The sequence below is a fragment of the Rhinichthys klamathensis genome, unplaced genomic scaffold, assembly GCF_029890125.1.
Source record: "Rhinichthys klamathensis goyatoka isolate OS25496 unplaced genomic scaffold, OSU_Roscu_1.1 h1tg000054l_1, whole genome shotgun sequence".
Taxonomy (NCBI): domain Eukaryota; kingdom Metazoa; phylum Chordata; class Actinopteri; order Cypriniformes; family Leuciscidae; genus Rhinichthys; species Rhinichthys klamathensis.
The window spans coordinates 125,143-144,220 of NW_026606599.1; the positions used below are offsets into that span (position 1 = coordinate 125,143).

The 19,078-nt window shown below is 39.7% G+C and overlaps 1 protein-coding gene across 1 annotated transcript; it reads left to right on the plus strand.

The window, feature by feature from the left end:
• Positions 1-379: 379 nt before the first annotated feature.
• Positions 380-17,603, plus strand: cd44b (CD44 molecule (Indian blood group) b). The gene is made up of 8 exons (XM_056248306.1): positions 380-473; positions 7,932-8,100; positions 8,189-8,325; positions 8,635-8,730; positions 11,452-11,727; positions 11,863-11,916; positions 16,656-16,734; positions 17,347-17,603. The coding sequence occupies exons 1-8, from the start codon at positions 407-409 to the stop codon at positions 17,456-17,458; spliced, it is 990 nt and encodes a 329-aa protein (XP_056104281.1). The 5' UTR covers positions 380-406; the 3' UTR covers positions 17,459-17,603.
• The last annotated feature ends 1,475 nt before the right edge of the window (positions 17,604-19,078 follow it).

Here is a 19,078-nt window from a genome sequence, read left to right on the forward strand (position 1 = left end):
TCCAACTCCAGTCTGACTGTTCTTCTCTAGAGTTTGATTTTGGTGATGCTCCACATACAGGACATGTGATCTGTGACAAGAGAACGCCGTAGCGTATAGTGGATGAAGTAGATGTGAGGGGGATTTAGAGGTGAAGGATGCATCGGGAACCATGACAGTCAGTGATGTACAGATAAACAGGTTCCCTTTTCTAAACACACTGAAAGTGAGAGAGAGACAGAGAGCGGTTGAGGGAGGCGTAGAAGGGAGTGTTCAAACGTGTCCCACCCTTTCCTCTCTCTCTATTAGTTCTGCACACTGAAATCTCACCTCACAGCACCCAAACGTCCCAGCTCTATTACAGCAATCAAGCTTCTGGATTGAAGAACAGCCTTGACTCTCACAGATTCCCTCACCGGCGATCAGGATGTGGATGGTGCTGCTCGGACTCTGGTCAGGGTTACTGGCCTCATCCAGATCACAGTCTACCACAGGTGAGAAACCCATCAGAGGGGTCATGTCTCTGTATATTGACTATGAATGGAGCAGCGCTGTCTGAATACAGATCAACGGCTGCTGAAGAGAACAGGATCTGCTGGGCAGAAGCTCAGCATTTCCAGCAGAGAGCCAGAAGAGTTTAGGCTGTTGACAAACTGAGTTATAGAAAGATAGGCTAAGTAAATGAGAGAGAAATATAATGGTCTAGAATGTGTAATGTTGGTTCCAGATTATCCCTCACATGAAGCCTTTGAGCATCACTTTTGTGTTGTACCGCATGCAGGAAACGAAACCTCACGCCCCCTAAAAAAACTGTTTTCGCAAGACTCAATGGTTACTGTGGAAACATTTTTTTCTTAAGTATGTCACAACTTTAAGCCAACTGTTAAGTTGGATGGATGAATCTGTGCTTTGCTGCTGCGCTGTATTGTTTTATATCATTTATGTCTTTTTCACATCTTAAAGCACCTCTTATTTGTGACTGAACTGTTGAAATACCAATAAATACCTAAATGGAGAACCAAATAAAGCTAGTCAATCCCACAGTCACTCCGATTTACTTTGATCTCTCTCACTTTGTCTGGGTTTTTTGAGGTGTTTTGTGTAAAAACTCAGCATGATAGATGTCAAATTAAGACGTGTGTGTGTTTGTGTTGTGGGAATGATGAGAAACTCTTTGTTGGTTGGAGAGACATGCAACTGGGCAGCTGTAAATTTCAGCATTTCAAAAGAAAACCAGCGAGAGTCAGACGAGTTTCAACAGAATTAAAAGTGAATGAAAACCACTGTCCAGATTTTCCTGGTGTAAATATCCTCCTGTGAGCATCTCTGTGTGTAGCAGAGATGGACTGAGAGCTTGTTCCCAGCCCATTAAATGATTATCCATCTCCCTAGATACGAGTCTTCCTACATCCACACGCTAACCTTCATCCTCAGAAGAAAACAGGAAAGTGACCATTAGTCTTAGGCCATCGCCAACAAAATTGTAAGTGGTGGCTGTGGCTTTAAACTCTTGAACACAATGTAGTTCACAATGTAGAAATCCTGTTGTAGTCCTTACGTCACCCCTCACGTCACTTACTTGCTTTAGAGTGAGTCTTATGCTTTTTTTAGAAAAAGATCCTACTCCTACAAGAGTCTTAGTTCTTACTGAGAATTTTTGACACTCAAATCAGTTTAAGACTTAAAGTTTAAGACTATTCATAAGAGCATTTCTGAGAAGTTTCATACAAATGGCCCTTTTTTTTTTGTGTCATGGAAATCTATATTTTTGCAATATAATCCCTGTTTTTTTTGGCAAATCAACAAAAGTTGTGCAGGAAGATTCTTTAGAAATAAATATTTTAAATATTTTAAAAGCCCTGCAGCTGATTATAATTCTGAAAATAATTCTGAATGACTGACCTTTTCCGAAAAATTTAAAAGAATTTGCGGACTTTCTATCAGAATTAGTATTGGCTGCAGATAAAGTACTAATTGTTGGTGATTTTAATATACATGTAGATAGTGAAAAAGATGCATTGGGATTGGCATTTAAAGACATTGTAAACTCAATTGGAGTTAGACAACACGTGTCAGGACCTACTCATTGTCATAATCATACTCTAGATCTAATATTATCACATGGAATAGATGTTGATGCCGTTGAAATTCTGCAGCAGAGCGATGACATCTCAGATCATTATCTAGTCTCATGTAAATTACATTTAGCCAAAGTAGCAAAGCCGACTCCGTGTTATAATGTTAGACCTAGGGATGAACAATTATGGAAAATAATTGAATTGCGATTTTTTTTTAACAATATTGCGATTGCGATTTAATATGCGATTACTTTTTAAGTTCTTTATCGTCTGTATTAGTCGACAAAGACAAGCAATAAATCGTAGGGATGGGAATCTTTAGGCAGCTCTTGATCCGATCTACTTTTTTTCTTATTAATTAATCTTAATAACACTTAAAATATGTATTTAATTACATGTGTAAAAATACATACTTAAAAAAAAAATATATAAAAAAACATTTAATTAAACCAATTACATGTTAAAGTCCCCGTGAACCGGAAGTTGCAAACGACTTTTCTCCAGTGTTGTGATGTATTTCCGAGAGAAACGGAATACTAAATGAGGCAAAATAGTGGGCGTGGCTTTTTTTCCAACTAGCACCTGATTGGATCTAGAAAAGTAGGTGTTGTCATTCAGCCTGTCTACTGTCAGTTGGAGGGGCATGGTTACGGATGTTAAGCAGACACCCAAACCGCAGAGGGGAGGGGAAATTTCAGATTTTGATTAAAGATTATGAAGCCAAAAAATGTTTTTGTGTGGATTCACTTGCATGGATGAATTGTTCACCACAAAACGATCAATTTAGGCAAACAAAGTAAGTATGGTCAATTTTGAATTCATGGGGACTTTAAGAATTTTAAATAGGCTATATAAACTAATATAGCTTCAAAATATAAAAGCTAGTAAATAAAGAGGAACAAAAAAAAAGCATTACAAGCAATAAACAAAGAGTGCTTTCAGTATTTAAAAGTTGGCTGTCTGAACGTTTTTCATTCAAGAGCTGGAGTGATTCCCCCCCCCCTCAGTTTAGAGACGATAAGCTGCATTCACACTAATGCACATATCTCTTTTGAAATTGTAAATGTGGTTTGTCCTGTTGGTTTAAGATATAACTGACCGTGTTTACATTAATTTCGCGTCATAAAAGCATTTTGAGATGCAAGTGCATTTAACCAATGAGTCGCTCACAGCCGCATGCACGAGCGCTCTTCAAAAAGCGCGCTTAAGTATTTTAAAATGAAAGCAGCCTTCTCAGTGATTTTCATATTTTTAATATATAAGCCAACTGCATTCCAAAAGACATAAATAATGCCTTCGTGGAGCATTTGTAAGGAAAATTCCGGCGGCCAAGACCGCGCACTGCAAGAGTAACGTTATAACATAAAGCAAAGCGTCACAAGCTGTGCAATGAAGCCCGCGAATGTCCTTGTAATTCGGTTAAACCCCGAACTTTATGAAATATTATTTTTCGGAAGGTTCGAGCGGTGTCGTGTGTGTGTGTGTGTGTGTGTGAGAGAGAAATTAGAAGCAAGCAGAATACGGTTGTTTCTAAAGCACGCGCAGCGTCATCACGCATCTGTGTTTAAAAACTAAGCTCAGACTCGATTCTGAAATTCTCTGAATCGATCCAGAATAGTTGGAGAGAGAATAAATAACACAATATCACATACATTAAAAATAAACTGTTCTTTCCTGTATGCTAGACCTATATGCGTAGCGTGCCAAGTTGATGCTTGATCTTGCAGACTGCTTTTCTCTCGCGTGTATTTCCTGTTAATTAATTTAGATAGTCAAATTACAGCTGAGCTCACCTTGTTGTTAACGCTGGGAAGCGTTCTACTTCTCTACAGAGAAAGGAACACTACGGAGACCATATCATACCCAAAGGGGAGGTTATTATGTGGAAAATACATCCTATGGACTTACCAATGGGTAGTAATACTTGGGGAATAGCCTCTGTGGAGTGCTCCAACTTCTAGGGGGAGAGACTATCACACAGTAAACTCTCAGCTTTGTAGGCCAAGAAAATGGCATCCACAATCCAGTGGGCTTTGCTTGGAGAGAGCCTTCCCCTTCTGCTGTCCTCCAAAACAGACAAAGAGCTGATCTGATCTTCTAAAGCTCTGTGTGTGATCCAGGAAAATGTGCAAAGCTCCTGCCCATAAAAAATTAAAGGTCCATCCAAGGGCTGAATGTGATGTGTGGCCATGCCCATCTCAGAACTCGGTCATGAAGCCAATGCTGAGGCATATGCATCAACTCAGGCCGCATTATCCCGGCCAAGGATGCCAAATCCCCCAGAAATAATTTGAAACAGGCCGAACGACGAGGTAACAAATTCAAGCAGTTCAGCACTGAACAAGCAAGATCTTCTGAAAGACGTGTTGTCATTTAGACCGAGTTCAACTCCACAGAGAGGAAAGAGAAGAGATACTCTGCACAGCGGGAGAGCTTGCTCTCCTCCCAGTTGATCTGAAGTCTTTATCAGGCTAGGTGCTCGAGGACCATGTCCCTGTGTGCACACAACAACTCTCGAGAATGAACTAGAATTAGCTAGTCGTCGAGGTAGTTAAGGATGCGAATGCCCACTTCCCTCAATGGGGCAAGGGCACACTATAGAAACAGCCTGTACCGAGGAAGGATCCAGACATGGAAGTAAGCGTCCTTCAGGTCTATTGCTGTGAAGTGTCATGGGGCGGGGTTGCTGCGGCGTTGAGGAACAAGGCTAACCACGCCGGGAGACCTTGTGTCCATTCATGTTCATGGTGCAAAATGTGCTGAAGCACTTGCATTGTTCCGGGGGTCCACTGTGGATGAGGGCTGTGACTGCCGAGGAAGATGGCCACGTCATGGCTCGTCACAACTGACTGATCCTGAGAGCGAACATGGTGCAAAAGAACGTGAGGAGGCTAAGCGTCAGTGTCCATACAGGCTCTGTTGCCAGTGTTCAATGCCTGGTAGTTGTGCGGGCCCCTCCATCAGGAGAAAGGCTTGTCCCCAATCCTGGGGCGATCAGGTCAGGTGCGTTTTGAAGCCTTACTTTTAAAGCCAATTCTATGGGCATTTTCTGAATACATAAGAGGTGATTGGGGCTTTAAAGAGTGACCTCTAGTGTCGGTTTTAAACACAATGCCGAAAGTGACCGATAGAAAGGGAACCATGAGTTTAACATTGCTATAGCAATTCACAACTAGTCGTGAACAAATAGAAACTAATTGTTCATCTGATAAATGAAGTAATGTGATCATAAATGTAATTTTATTATTAAAAAAGTAAATGAAATGTAATAATGCACATCTTAAAAAATGTAGTCCATTTTGTAGTTTTATTACCCAAAACTGTGTACAATACAATATACTGTGTAATGACTTGTTTAATAAATAAGCAGGGTTTTGCACTATTCTTTCCCCCACAAAGTTTCCCAAAGTATTTTTTTATAAAACTCATTTGCTCTTAAATACATTTTTAGTTAAATTTATTAATTTTAAACCATGGCTACCACTTCACCACCATCTTAACTGGTGTCCCGAAAAGTTCACCGGGCGAGATCAAGGCACCACGGAGGAAGTTCTGACCACTCTCCTTAATGCCCTACAGATTCAAACACAAATTCCTCTCCATCGCCAGGCAAGATGGGAGCCTTCAGTGAGGATCCCAACCCAGGGGAGAGATAGCCAGCGAGGTTCTCTTCTACCCGGGGCATCCTCACATATGCCTAAATATTTCGAATGTGCTGAGGTAACTACACTAGCAGAATAAGGATTCCTCCACAAGCCTGACACCTCAGTGTGCAGGTCCAGGAGAAATGTAAGGCTCACTGGAGAGGAATGCTTATAATACAACAGGATCGCTTATCCAAACAACCATGAGCGACATCCTGCTTTACACCAGACCAGTTATAAATCTTCATATCATGGAGAAGGGGGACTAGCTTATGGTGGAGAAGGGGGACTAGCTTATGGTGGAGAAGGGGGACTAGCTTATGGTGGAGAAGGGGGACTAGCTTGTAATATCCATCTCAACTGCCTCCACATCTAGTTCCTCAGAACAGAAGTAGATGCCAATAGCATGCAGAGCAGACTTCCAGATCTGGAAGCAGAGCCTCAGGGATAGCAGACAAAGTCCACGAAAGAGAAACCCCCTTGAGCTCTACAGCCAGCAAGAGCCAAGCGGGACCCGAGCTTCTTCACTGTGAACATGCCACAACAACACAGATTATAAATTCATTATGAAGGGTTAGCACGGCAATGCACGCAGTCTGAATTGCTACTTTGTGCTTGCCATTATTCCTTTCCTCTTTTTGTTTTGGCGAGACACACACACTTCACAGACAGCACACAGACAAAGCTTCTTCCAGAAGACAACACAACTGATGATGTGTAATGCAATCGCTCTTTTACACGTATGGCTGCTCCATGTGACGTCATAGCACTACCGTCAGCCAGTGGGATTGGTGTGATTTCACATGTGCTTCAGACACCAGGTTCCCCACAGCGTCAACATCTGACGGGGGAGGAGAATTTATGCGCGTGTCAGGTTTCTCAACAAGAAAGCCTTCCCGCTAGGATACACCAAGGGGGTAATCCATCGACCGGAAGTTGAAGCCGGCCGGGTGCCGCCATCTTGTAGCAGAACTTCACTTGCGTTAGCATTTCCATTGACTCCCATTCATTTTGGCGTCACTTTGACAGTGAATAACTTTACATCTGAGGCGTTTAAAGACTCCATTTGTCCATTATTTATTTCTAAAGAAACACGACAATGTAGAAAGGGCTCCATTACCTTCTATGTTACAGTATGGCCCCGTAGAAACAGATTTAGTAAAAATAGGCTAACGATTGCGTCATAACCACTCGACTCTCTGTCGCGCTGTACAGAAATGACCTTACAGACAGGAGGAGAAGCTCGCAGGCAATCGGGGGGACGTCCCGTCAAGGGAGAAGCCCATAGATAATGAGTCCATAAAAGCAACGGAATACTTACTCCTGCTCGCTCACGATAAAGGACTCTTTGCTCAAGTTTCCCGTCTCTGCAAGATTAATGTTGGCAATTTTCACGCACAGCTACTAGAAGAGTAACGTCTGTCAGACAGGTTGCTCACGTCATCAAGCTTAGTTTCGCTAAAAATGGGCTTCAACTGTCTCAACTGAGTTCCAATGAGATGGCTCTGTCCACTTCTTATACTGTCTATGGGATACACCTGTGCATCTTTGCTCATCGCCTCTCTTGAAGCTTCCTCACATTGTTCCTCGCCTCCTCGAGATGCCACAAATTGAGATATTCTTCAAGATGGCTTTGTTTGATTGGTTTTCCGGGTCACAGGCTGGAGAACGGAGGAGCGAGGAAACGAGGAAGCCTCATTTTGAGTATTGAAAAGCGTTCTTCTACTTAACATTTCATTGTTTATTTCCTGGTTTGTTCCCATGGTTATACACTATGGTCAACTCAGTGTCTTTAGTTCCTCATTATTCTGTGCAATTATCACCCTGTGTTTAATGTGTGTCATGTGTTGGTTTTTGTTTTAACCTTTAAACTGTTATGCCTTATTTTTTTTCTGGAATGTCTTCATCTTGTATTGTTTGAATAAATCAGCCTGTGATTAGATCCCTGACTCGATTACTCCATCCACCCAGCACCGTAACATCTAGACTTGAACAGATAAATGTGAAGGGTTACAGTATTAATTGGTCCCAAAGCTCTTGACCTTTCTGTAGGTCTCAGTGTTGTCAGCTCCATTCCCTGTTTAGATTCATGCTTTAAACCTCTGGCCTCTCTTAGTGTTTTCTTTCTCCCTTTGTCTGTTATGCTTTTCAGAAATGCTTGTGTTCTAGAATGGCACTATGTAAATATAATTCATTTATTTCTATCATTTCTCCTCTGTTTGTCTTTCAGCGGTGCGTGCGCGGAGCTGCAGCTATGTTGGAGTGTTTCATGTAGAGGGGAAAGAACGCTATAGTCTGACGTTTGAGATGGCCAAGAGCTTGTGCGAGGATTTATCGTCTACATTAGCCAATATGATGCAGGTGGAGGAAGCCTATAAAGCAGGACTACAGACATGCAGGTAAAACATCACCTGAGTTCTTCCATTCAACTGAATATCACCTAATGACTTCCATCAAACTAAATACAGATATGCATTTTCTCTGCAGGTATGGCTGGGTAAACAGCACAGAGCTGGTGATCCTCCGTCACAAGGCAAATCATCTCTGTGCTGGCAACCAAACTGGCATCATCAAGAAGGTTCAAGACAAGAAGAAATACGACGCCTTCTGTTACGATGCTAAAGGTTTGATTTGTGCAACATGGTGTATTTTTTGGTCAATGCATGATCAACTATCTTTTTAACAAAACATTATATTTTAAACAGATTTGTCAGTGAAGAACTGTACAGCTGAGATCAACCCTGAAAGTTCAAAAAAAGCAGATGCCAACCCTGTCACAGCATCTACAAGTATAAACACAGGTATGTGAAGAGACAAGAAGAAATACGACGCCTTCTGTTACGATGCTAAAGGTTTGATTTGTGCAACATGGTGTATTTTTTGGTCAATGCATGATCAACTATCTTTTTAACAAAACATTATATTTTAAACAGATTTGTCAGTGAAGAACTGTACAGCTGAGATTAACCCTGAAAGTTCAAAAAAAGCAGATGCCAACCCTGTCACAGCATCTACAAGTATAAACACAGGTATGAACGCCTTTTAAATTCATACATTTAGAATGAAGACACTTTTATATGAAAGATCTTGTAGTGTAATATCCCGTTAACTGTTTTTAGCTTTTCCCCTTATTACATGTTTTGTAAATCATCATAAGTTAGGTCACTGATTCTTGAGAGTCGTGACAAAACACGTTTTAAAAAACGTAAAAAAAAATACACACTATATCAATTAGAGTTGTATGTTTCTGCAGAGAAAGGTACCATGTAAAGGAACAGGTTCTAAATAAAAACACATTTTTAACAAATAAACATGTTTCCCTTCAGAACTGGATTTGTGTCAACTCCGTCAGACACACTAAAAAGTATACAATTTTAATTCTTCCAATCCAACAAGAATCTAAAGTTCTGAAGTATATTTTAATAGTGTTTAGTTACTCTGATATGTAAAAAAAAAAATACAATATATAAACTTAAGTTGTGATTTCACACTATTCTGAAAACTCAGATTTCTAAATATTTGCATTTTCAAACTTTGATTTTAATTTCAATATTGTAAAAACAAATTCCTTAAATAAATAAAACATAAGAAGATCAGATGGTCCTTTATTACAAAAACAACATAAACTGAAGGAAGAACATTTTTTCCCCAAAAAATTAACAAAAACATACATCCAACGCTGTTGATGAAGATATGACGGTGTTGATGAAGATCTGATGGTGTTGATGAAGATCTGACGGTGTTGATGAAGATCTGATGGTGTTGATGAAGATCTGACGGTGTTGATGAAGATCTGATGGTGTTGATGAAGATCTGATGGTGTTGATGAAGATCTGATGGTGTTGACAAAAAATATGTGTGCATTGTGATGTGCTCAGATGTGCTCTTTAAATTACTACTAAAACTACTCCTTGTTATTAGAGTATTGAACTTACTGTAAAGCAAACTATAATAAACATATTGCACATACACCGTTTCCAACTATTATAAATTACACTGTTTCCAACTATCAAAAAAAACAAAACAATAAGGGAAACCAGGGGCCCTCCTCCCCCTCTGTTTTCATCTACCTCCCCTATACCACTTCCTGCTCTACTTTTTCTCATCCACCTCTTCTCCTCTTCCTTTCCTCCTTTGTAAGTAGCCATTTACTTTAAAGTGGTGTGTGTGTGTGTGTGTGTGTGTTGGATGTGTGATTTCCCTGCACTGCCTACTTTATACTGGGTGTGATCTTAAATTGACATTCCTTGACAACAATACTGCAACACATAATCTGCAGCATAGAATCAGGTTCAATTAGCTTACTTAAGATTTCATTTTTGTCTAACCTGCGCTTATGCCTTGAGCAGCAGGCGTCGGACATGCGTATGGTTAAATAATGTAATGCATGCTATGTATGTGCATTTATGTGTAAATAAAACCCTGAAATAACAGTTTAACCCTTCACTTTATTCACAAATAATGTTATATTCGCACATTAAGCGGTTATTGGTGGATTTGTCAACATAGAACCTGACGGAGTTGACGTAAGGGCATGTATTTTCCCGCCAAAACATGTATTGTACACTGCAGCTAGGTAGTTTTTCCTCAGTTGCTAGCTGTCCCAATAACCTCACTAAAATGCTTAAATTCAATCCACTATAGTTTAAAAAAAGTATCTTAACAGAAAGATGGTATTGACATGGTGCAGCTGTGACCATAGGAATATTGACATTGTTTGTCTAAAATATAAAAAAATGTCAAACGTACCAGAGCATGTGTGGTAGTGCTGCATTCACCACAGACAGGGAGATGAAAAGGGGTCCTCAAGGATATAGCTGACCATGCTATTTCCTGATTTAAAGAGCTTTATGAAAAAATATGACGGAGTTGACAGAAACTGAGGACACAACTTTAATAGGCAGATATTTATGGAAAATATTGTTTGATGTTCACTTCATGCATAGTTTTTTTATATTTATACCCCTTATTTTTTATTTGATATATATGTTTTCACAATTGTAGAGCTTTTTTAAAGTTTTTTGGGATGGTTAATATTGTAACCTCTTGCTGAGGACAAGTGCAATAACATGGACCATCTAACCACAGACCATACAATTAAAACTTTTCCCCAAAAAGATAAAAAAGTTTATTCTAAAAATCAGATAGGTATATACAATTCCTTTAGATTTAACTTTGTAAGTATGTCATACATGATGAATTTCTGATGAATAAATTAGACTTTTCTATGTGGGACATGTTTTGTCCCGACTCTCGAGAATCAGTGAGGTATTATTAGTAAGCTTTAACACTTAAATTCATCCTGTGAAAACCATTTTGTTAGTTGACATGTAGTTACAAAGTTACTTATAGTTAGTTGAATCCATTGAAATAAAGTGTTACTGTTGTTTTGTTTGGCATAATTTTAATAAAGTGATAAGCTGCAGTACTTTTTTGGCATATTCAACATTGATAAAGCATGAGTGACATTAAATATACATACACAAAATAATATGAAAATAATATCAAAGTAAATATTTGAATAAGTAATGACATTTGTTTGTGGCGTTGTGTGTTATTTATTGTGCACTGGATGGTGCTGTCCTGCAACAAGATCACAGAACATCTCATATTTCTGCAGTTAATAACACTAGTTGTCTAATTAAATCTGAGTAAATATCTTACTGACAGCAGGTTGAAATCTTTTCAAAAAAGGACCAATCAATGTTTGGTGTGTATATACAAAATTCTGCATAATTGTAATTTTACAGAAGTCACAACACGCCAACACAATGCTGAAGCGGAAGAGAGTGAAACTTCAACATCTGAGGCTTTGGGAGATACATCAGTGTCTACTCCAGGTCACTGGACACAGACCAGTGGCCCACGGAGCCCAGTGGAGCACAATGAGACCGACCAGACGCATGATACAGACTATACAGAGAATACAGAGGAGTCCACAACCTTACTACCTAATGCAGACACCACAGGGATGGCAATGGATGAGAGAACATCCAGGCATGAAACAACAACAACTAATAAAACAGGTGAAATTTCATTCTTGAAATGGTTCTTCTGTTGAATCACTGTGAAACCTCTCATTTTGAACCTTTTTATAAGAATTGTTACAGTATATGATTTCTGACGTGCTGTAATGTGTGCTTCTGTCTCCATTACTCCAGGACATGTCAGCCCAAACAACAGTCCTCCAGGATCACATACGACCAGATCATCAGGTTAGAAAGCCTCTTTATAATATAAATCATGGCCAATTCATTTGTATTTATTTTGAGACTGCTATTTTCATTTACACTGTCCTGCAGAATTTAGTTCCAATCCCAGTTTGCAAGCAGTTCTGAGCGCTTGATCAGCTTGTTTCAGTGTTCAGTTAGAGAGTCAGGGCTGAACTCAGCAGGACTGGAGCTGGAGCTGGTCTTGGGGTCTGATCCCTACGGTGGCCCAGAGAGCTCAACGCGCCGCAACTGAAGAAAACACATGCAAATAGAAAAAACACCTGCAAATTAAGAAAACATCTTTATCAGTTTTACAGCAACATGTGTTGCCAAGGCAACAGTGGCAAGGAACCAAAACTCCATCAGGGACAGAATGGTATTTGTGTGGGGAAGTGTTCCCGGTTCCGGCTGACCTAATCTATGCAGCCTAACATTGAAGTATAGAAGTCGATAATGTATTATGTGTATGCTAGGTCAAAGAGATGTGTTTTTAGTCTAGCTTTGAACTGACAGAGTGTGTCTGCTTCCCGGACAATGGTAGGAAGACTGTTCCAAAGTTTTGGTGCTAAATAGGAAAAGGATCTCCCGCCAGCAGTCGATTTAGATATTCTAGGTATTATCAACTGGCCAGAGTTTTGAGAACGCAATAGACGTGAAGGACTATAATGCGTTAAGAGCTCGCTCAAGTACTGCGGAGCTAAACCATTTAGTGCTTTGTAAGTAATCACAATATTTTAAAATTTATACAATGTATACGATGTTTAATAGGCAGCCAATGCAGTGTTGACAGAACCGGGCTAATATGGTCATATTTCCTGGTTCTGGTAAGAACTCGAGGCTGCAGCGTTTTGAACTAGCTGTAGTTTGTTTATTAAGCGTGCAGGGCAACCACCCAGTAGAGCATTACAATAATCTAGCCTTGAGGTCATGAACGCATGGACTAATTGTTCTGCATTTTTCATTGAGAGCATATGACGTAATTTAGATATATTTTTAAGATGAAAAAATGCGGTTTTACAGATCTTAGAAACGTGGGTTTCAAATGAAAGATTGGTATCAAAGAGCACACCCATACACACACACACCCAGGTTCCTAACCGACGACGAAGACTAAACAGACTTTCTCTGTTTTTTGAGAATTAAGTAGTAGGATGTTGCTAGTCATCCAGTTTTTTATATCAGCTATGCATTCCGTTAATTTTGTGAATTGGTAAGTTTCGTCGGGTCGTGAAGAAATATAGAGCTGAGTATCATCGGCATAACAGTGAAAACTAATGGCATGCTTCCTAATGGTGCGTTCACACCAGACACGAATAGAGCATCTGGCACGAGTGATTTCAATGTTAAGTCAATGCAAAGACGCGTTACGCGTGTAAAAAATTCCTGTGGCGCGAATGAGGCGTAGAGCGAAGCCACGAATACGGAAGCCACGAATACGCCTCATTCATGCATTAAGCGTGAATGTGCTTTTTGTGCATTTACGCCTTTGACACGAATTCACGTCTGCCGCCCGAGTTGAACAATTTGAACTTTGGCGTCAATTCGAGCCGCGTTAACCAATCAGGAGCCTGCTTGCTGCTGTCACGTGGTGAAGTGACGTGATAAACGGGGAGAGGCCTTTTCAGTTTATAACGTTATTTTATATGTTTGGCCTCAATAACTTATTTTGTAATATGACAATGCCTGGTGTGGTTCTATGCACAACAAAGCAAATATTTTATCACATAAAAACTTGATTTAAATATATGAGACATATTAATTTTGTATTGAATGCTATTTTTTCCGTATCTAATCTAGATTATAAACAACATTATTTTAATGTAAAGACAACCAACATACTTTAATGCATAAAAACATAATAGTCGTGTCTGGACAGTGTTGTGTGAGAGAGAGAAATCACAGGACAGGTTAATCACTTTTGGAGGCTGGCTCAATTTATCATCAAAACAAAAAAAAATGACAGATTAGGTGAGTGAGGGCGAGGGTGATCCTCGCTCCGATGCGGGACAACAGGTCATCAAACTGGGCACGGGACAGGCGGAAGTACCGCTGACAGCGGCCGTCATCCAGGCGGAGCTCCTGGAGCAAATGGTGAAACTCGCCAAACTGGGTTTGCCTCCGAAGGGTCCGGTGGACCCAAATATGGCGACGATGACCCCTACGCCGCCGTTCTGCTCTCCATAGTGAATACAGAGCGGTGACTCTCGATGAATGTCGATCAACATAGCCATCTTGTAAAAAGATGGCCGCCAACGGAGTTCGCCTCCGATGCGCGTAAATTTCGCTTCATACTTTTGTTTTTTACACGCGTCAATTTCGCTCTTGACGTGCGAATGGATTCAAAGTGTTCAACCGTATAACTAGACGCGGTAGGCACAAATTTGACGCGCTATTCGCGTCTGGTGTGAATGCACATTAATGATATCTCCTAATGGTAGCATGTACAGAGTGAACAGCAGCGGTCCTAGTACTGAGCCTTGTGGTACGCCATACTGAACTTGTGATCGATAAGACATATCTTCATTTACTGCTACAAACTGATAACGGTCAGATGTATGATTTAAACCAAGCTAGTGCAACTCCACTAATGCCAACATAATTTTCGAGTCTATTTAAAAGAATGTTGTGGTCGATGGTGTCAAATGCAGCACTAAGATCGAGTAACACTAATAGAGAGATACAACCATGACCGGATGATAAGAGAAAATCATTTGTAACTCTAACGAGAGCTGTCTCAGTACTATGGTACGGTCTGAATCCGGACTGGAAATCCTCCAGATATAATTTCTTTCTAAAAAGGAACACAGTTGTGAGGATACTGCTTTTTCTAGTATCTTTGATAGAAAAGGCAGATTCGAGATCGGCCTGTAATTGACTAATTCTGTATGATCAAGTTGTGGTTTTTTAACAAGCGGTTTAATCATAGCCAGCTTAAAGGTTTTTGGTACGAATCCTAGAGACAAAGATGAATTAATGATATTAAGAAGAGGATCTATGACCTCTGGAAACATCTCTTTCAGTAGCTTAGTCGGTATAGGGTCTAACATACAAGTTGTCGATTTAGATGAATTAACGAGTTTAAAAAAATTCTTCCTCTCCTATAGTAATGAATGAATCGAATTTTTCCTCAGGGAGACTACAATGCACTGTCTGATGCGATACTGTGGTAGACGGTTGCATAGTTATAATTTTGTCCCTGATATTATCGATCTTATAAGTGAAGAAGTTCATAAAGTCATTACTGCCGTGTTACTTTGACACTTCTGGGTTTGAAGCTTTATTTTTCATTAGTTTATCCAATGTTTCAAATAAATACCTAGGATTATGTTTATTTTCTTCTAATAGGGTTGAAAAATAAGCAGATCTAGCAGCTTTTAAAGCCTCTCTGTAAGCAATCGAGCTCTCTTTCCATGAAATCCGAAATACCTCTAGTTTAGTTTTCTTCCAGTTGCGCTCCATTTTTCTGGCTGCTCTCTTAAGACATGTTTGAATACAAATGAGAAAAGAAGTTAACAATGACCTAAAAAAAAATAAAGAAAAAGAACATGAGGGTAAGATAATCTATACATCAGTTACATTGTACACATTTTGTCATGTTATGTTTAAATAAGTTAAATAAGAAATGTTAGGTAATGCAGGGTCCAAAGATGAGAAGGCAAGTTTTAAAGTTAAATAAATGTATAAAAGTATATTATTTGCAACAGTTGTTAACAGTAATAATAAGAAATTTCTGTCGTAATAACAGCTCTTCAGCTGATGGACAGCGTACTGCGTTGTCATGGCAACATCCCAGGTGAAAATAATCAGGAAATTACGTTGTCTTTCGTTGTTCCCTTCATCAAGTGCATTGCAAATGGCCCACAAGTGCCCTTCTCACCCCAACGTCCCACTACAGGGGCTCAGCCGTCTGCCCTTCGAAGGGAGTAGGGCATAGGGTGCTCACGAGCTGTAAGCGTGTCCCAGCCGGGTTCGTCACTTATTGGGTCCCCTGGAAACCATTGAGGTCTGTATTATTTGCGGCGCGTTTCTGTATTTGGTTGTGTTGTGAGTATTTGGAGCACACATGTGTTGTGAAACTGATAAAGATGTTTTCTCTATTTGCATGTGTTTTCTTCAGTTGCAGTGTGTTGAGCTCTCTGGGCCACCGTAGATCTCCATCCCTAAAGGATGGGGAAAGTGAATGGTTGTTATTTTCAAAGTACATGTGCAGTCTTAATACTACACATTTTTAACAGTATTTTTCTGAATTAACATATAATATAATTTCAACCACCACTGAAACACTCTATATTATTGACATGAGCTGGTTTAGTAATGCATGTAAAACCAAAGGCCTTGACAGAAATCGGAACACATTCCTAGTCAAGAAGAGTCTCATGATTGTGGAAGTGGGATTTTATCCCTATGAATACATTTGCAATACAGTGCCTTGGATTTCCCCCCATAATGTTTTATGACTGAGAACCAACCAAAGAGCACCTTCTGGAATATCTGTTTCCTTCCAGCAAGCAATGCTCCAAGAAATCTCACTCTTAATCTGATTACTTGCTGACAGCAGACAAACAAGTTATTTCCAAGTTGTTTTCCTCACATATTTGAGAAGCCTCAAAAGGGAAAAGCATAAATACTGTATATATATTTTGTCATGTGAGGTCTCATCGCTCAAAGTCATTATGTCATGACCGAAATTATGTAAACAGTTTGTTTGAAATAACATGTAATTTGTTATAATCCTTTTACAGACTTGCTGATCATTTTACTTACGATCTTGGCAGTTCTCCTCATTCTGCTTATCTGTATCATTGTAGCAACCAGAAAAAGGTACGTCTTTTTTAATGGAGATATTACAAATAAATATCTATTAAAATACTATAGAAACATATCTGTCACAATACCCACACCTGTGGTTTTTGTACTATTTGTGTTATGTGTTTCTGGGAGTTTTGGCCACCGTGTGCAAGTGTGTACTTTGAGTGTGTGTAGAACATTTGAGCGGTCATAAAAACTTAATAGCAACTGATTTGGCAACTTTGTCTTTACGTCCAACTGGTTAAGAAACCATACTCGTATACAGTGTGCAAATTAACACTGAAATAATACGTCATGAACTGTGGTCTACACTAAGCAGCACTAGGGTTAGTGTTGATATTCGTCAGTCCTGGGACATGTGCTCTCAAGTGGGTGCAAGAGTGGGTATTTGACAGGCCCGAAATGTCTTTAAATCAAGTGCACGTAAAGATCAGTGCTCCAAAAGAATAAATGGACAGTAGTGTCAAGAACCTGATTTGAAAGAAATAAATAGAAAAATAAACAAGAAAATGTTTGGCTTGATAACTTTAAAACTACTGTATTTCTTAAAAAAATAAATTACTGGCAGCTATTTTCTTAAGTTAATTGGGTTTAACTGAATGTGCATATTTTATTTACCCACAGATGTTGTGGCAAGAAAAAGACTCTGATTATCACAAAGAAGAGCAGCAGTAAAGAGAACGGTGCGTCAGCGTCATTCGCTCAGGAGCCGGAGACGGTCACACTCGTCCACTGAACAGATCACGAGGAACAGCAACATCAATCTGGATAACCGAGAAAACATTAGAAAACATGACCAGAGAAAGCGACCTGGGAATGAAAACGAAAATAAGAGGCCTTGAGACTGAGATTTGAAATAAATCAAGGATTTAAGGATCAGATCTGAGTGCTTAAGAACCGCTGGCTGTATTTGTGTGCGCGCGTGTGTATTCAGTTTATATTTCAGTATTAATTGATGTTTAATTTTACACTAGTATATTTGTAATGAAGTAGTTTTTTTCAGTGGCTTTGCCTGGTATAATTACACTGGAGAAATCAGTGCTGGTCAGAAGAAAGACAAGATGAAAGATTGTTCAGTAAACTCGGGTGTTACCATCACTTAGTCTCCTGCTTTCTGCTCTTCTGCAAACCCAAGATAAGCCAGAGATTACATGACAATGAGTTGACTTTGAACGACAGATATTGGCTAAATCTTTTTTCTGACAGACAGACAGACAGAGAGAGAGAGAGAGAGAGAGAGAGAGAGAGAGAGAGAGAGAGAGAGAGAGAGAGAGAGAGAAGACCTCCAGGTGTGACGATTGTCTGAAGCCTGTAGAGCAGAGCTGGTAACTCTGGCCCTCGAGGGCCGCTGTCCTGCAGAGTTCAGATCCAAGCCTGATCACACACACCTGAACAAGCTGATCGAGGTCTTCAGGGTCGCTGGAAACATACAAGCAGGTGAGTGTGTTCAGGGCTGGAGCTAAACTCTGCAGGACAGTGGATCTCAAGGGCCAGAGTCGCCCTGGATAAATCCCAGCAGTTGATTGGCTGATTCACGTCACTGGAGCCTCCCCGTCAGGAAGACAGTATCTGCCCGTCATATCTTTGGAGTTTTGTTGTGTCAGTGACTCTGGGTTAACTGTTTTTGCACATAGCACTGGTGCTACAGAGATTGAAATATTTGTAACACAGACCACACAAAATCAAATTCCTGAAAACAACCAAAAGTAGTGCAGGTCATCACTTAAACAGGCATTCCTGCTGAAAAATCCAGCATTGGTGTGTTTTGCACACACAAAAAAGGATCCCAGCATGGGATTTTTACACATGTGACTTTCCAAAGGAGCATGAAAGTCTTTAAAAACAGCAATTTTAGATTTTGAACTTTCATTATCAAGTTGTTATTAACTGAAAGAGCTCTTCTCTTAACATCTCTAATTGAACAAACATAATTTGAAATACATTTATTGTATGCTAAGTATTCTATAAATACATTTACATATTCATGTACTTAATATAAATACCCTGCAATTGTACTGTTGGTATAGTAAACTGGTATACTTAAAGTCTGCTAAATTGGAACAACTAATTTTGTACTAAATGCACTTGTGTGCATATGTGTGGGTAGTTTTTTGTTGTGTGTTTGTGTTTCAGAATTTCAGTCTTCAATCTTCATTAAGGAAGATGACGAGCCGGTTCACACTGTCAATCACATTACGCCGGCTTCTTCAAACACCCGTATCTCCTCCACGTCTCCAGCTTCTTGCTCACTTTGCTGGTGCTTGTTCACTTTAGCTTGTTGTTGCTGTTGTACATTGCTGTTGCAAGAGTCCTTCTATACTGTGTGTGTTTATTCTTTGATTGAAACGTTTGTCAC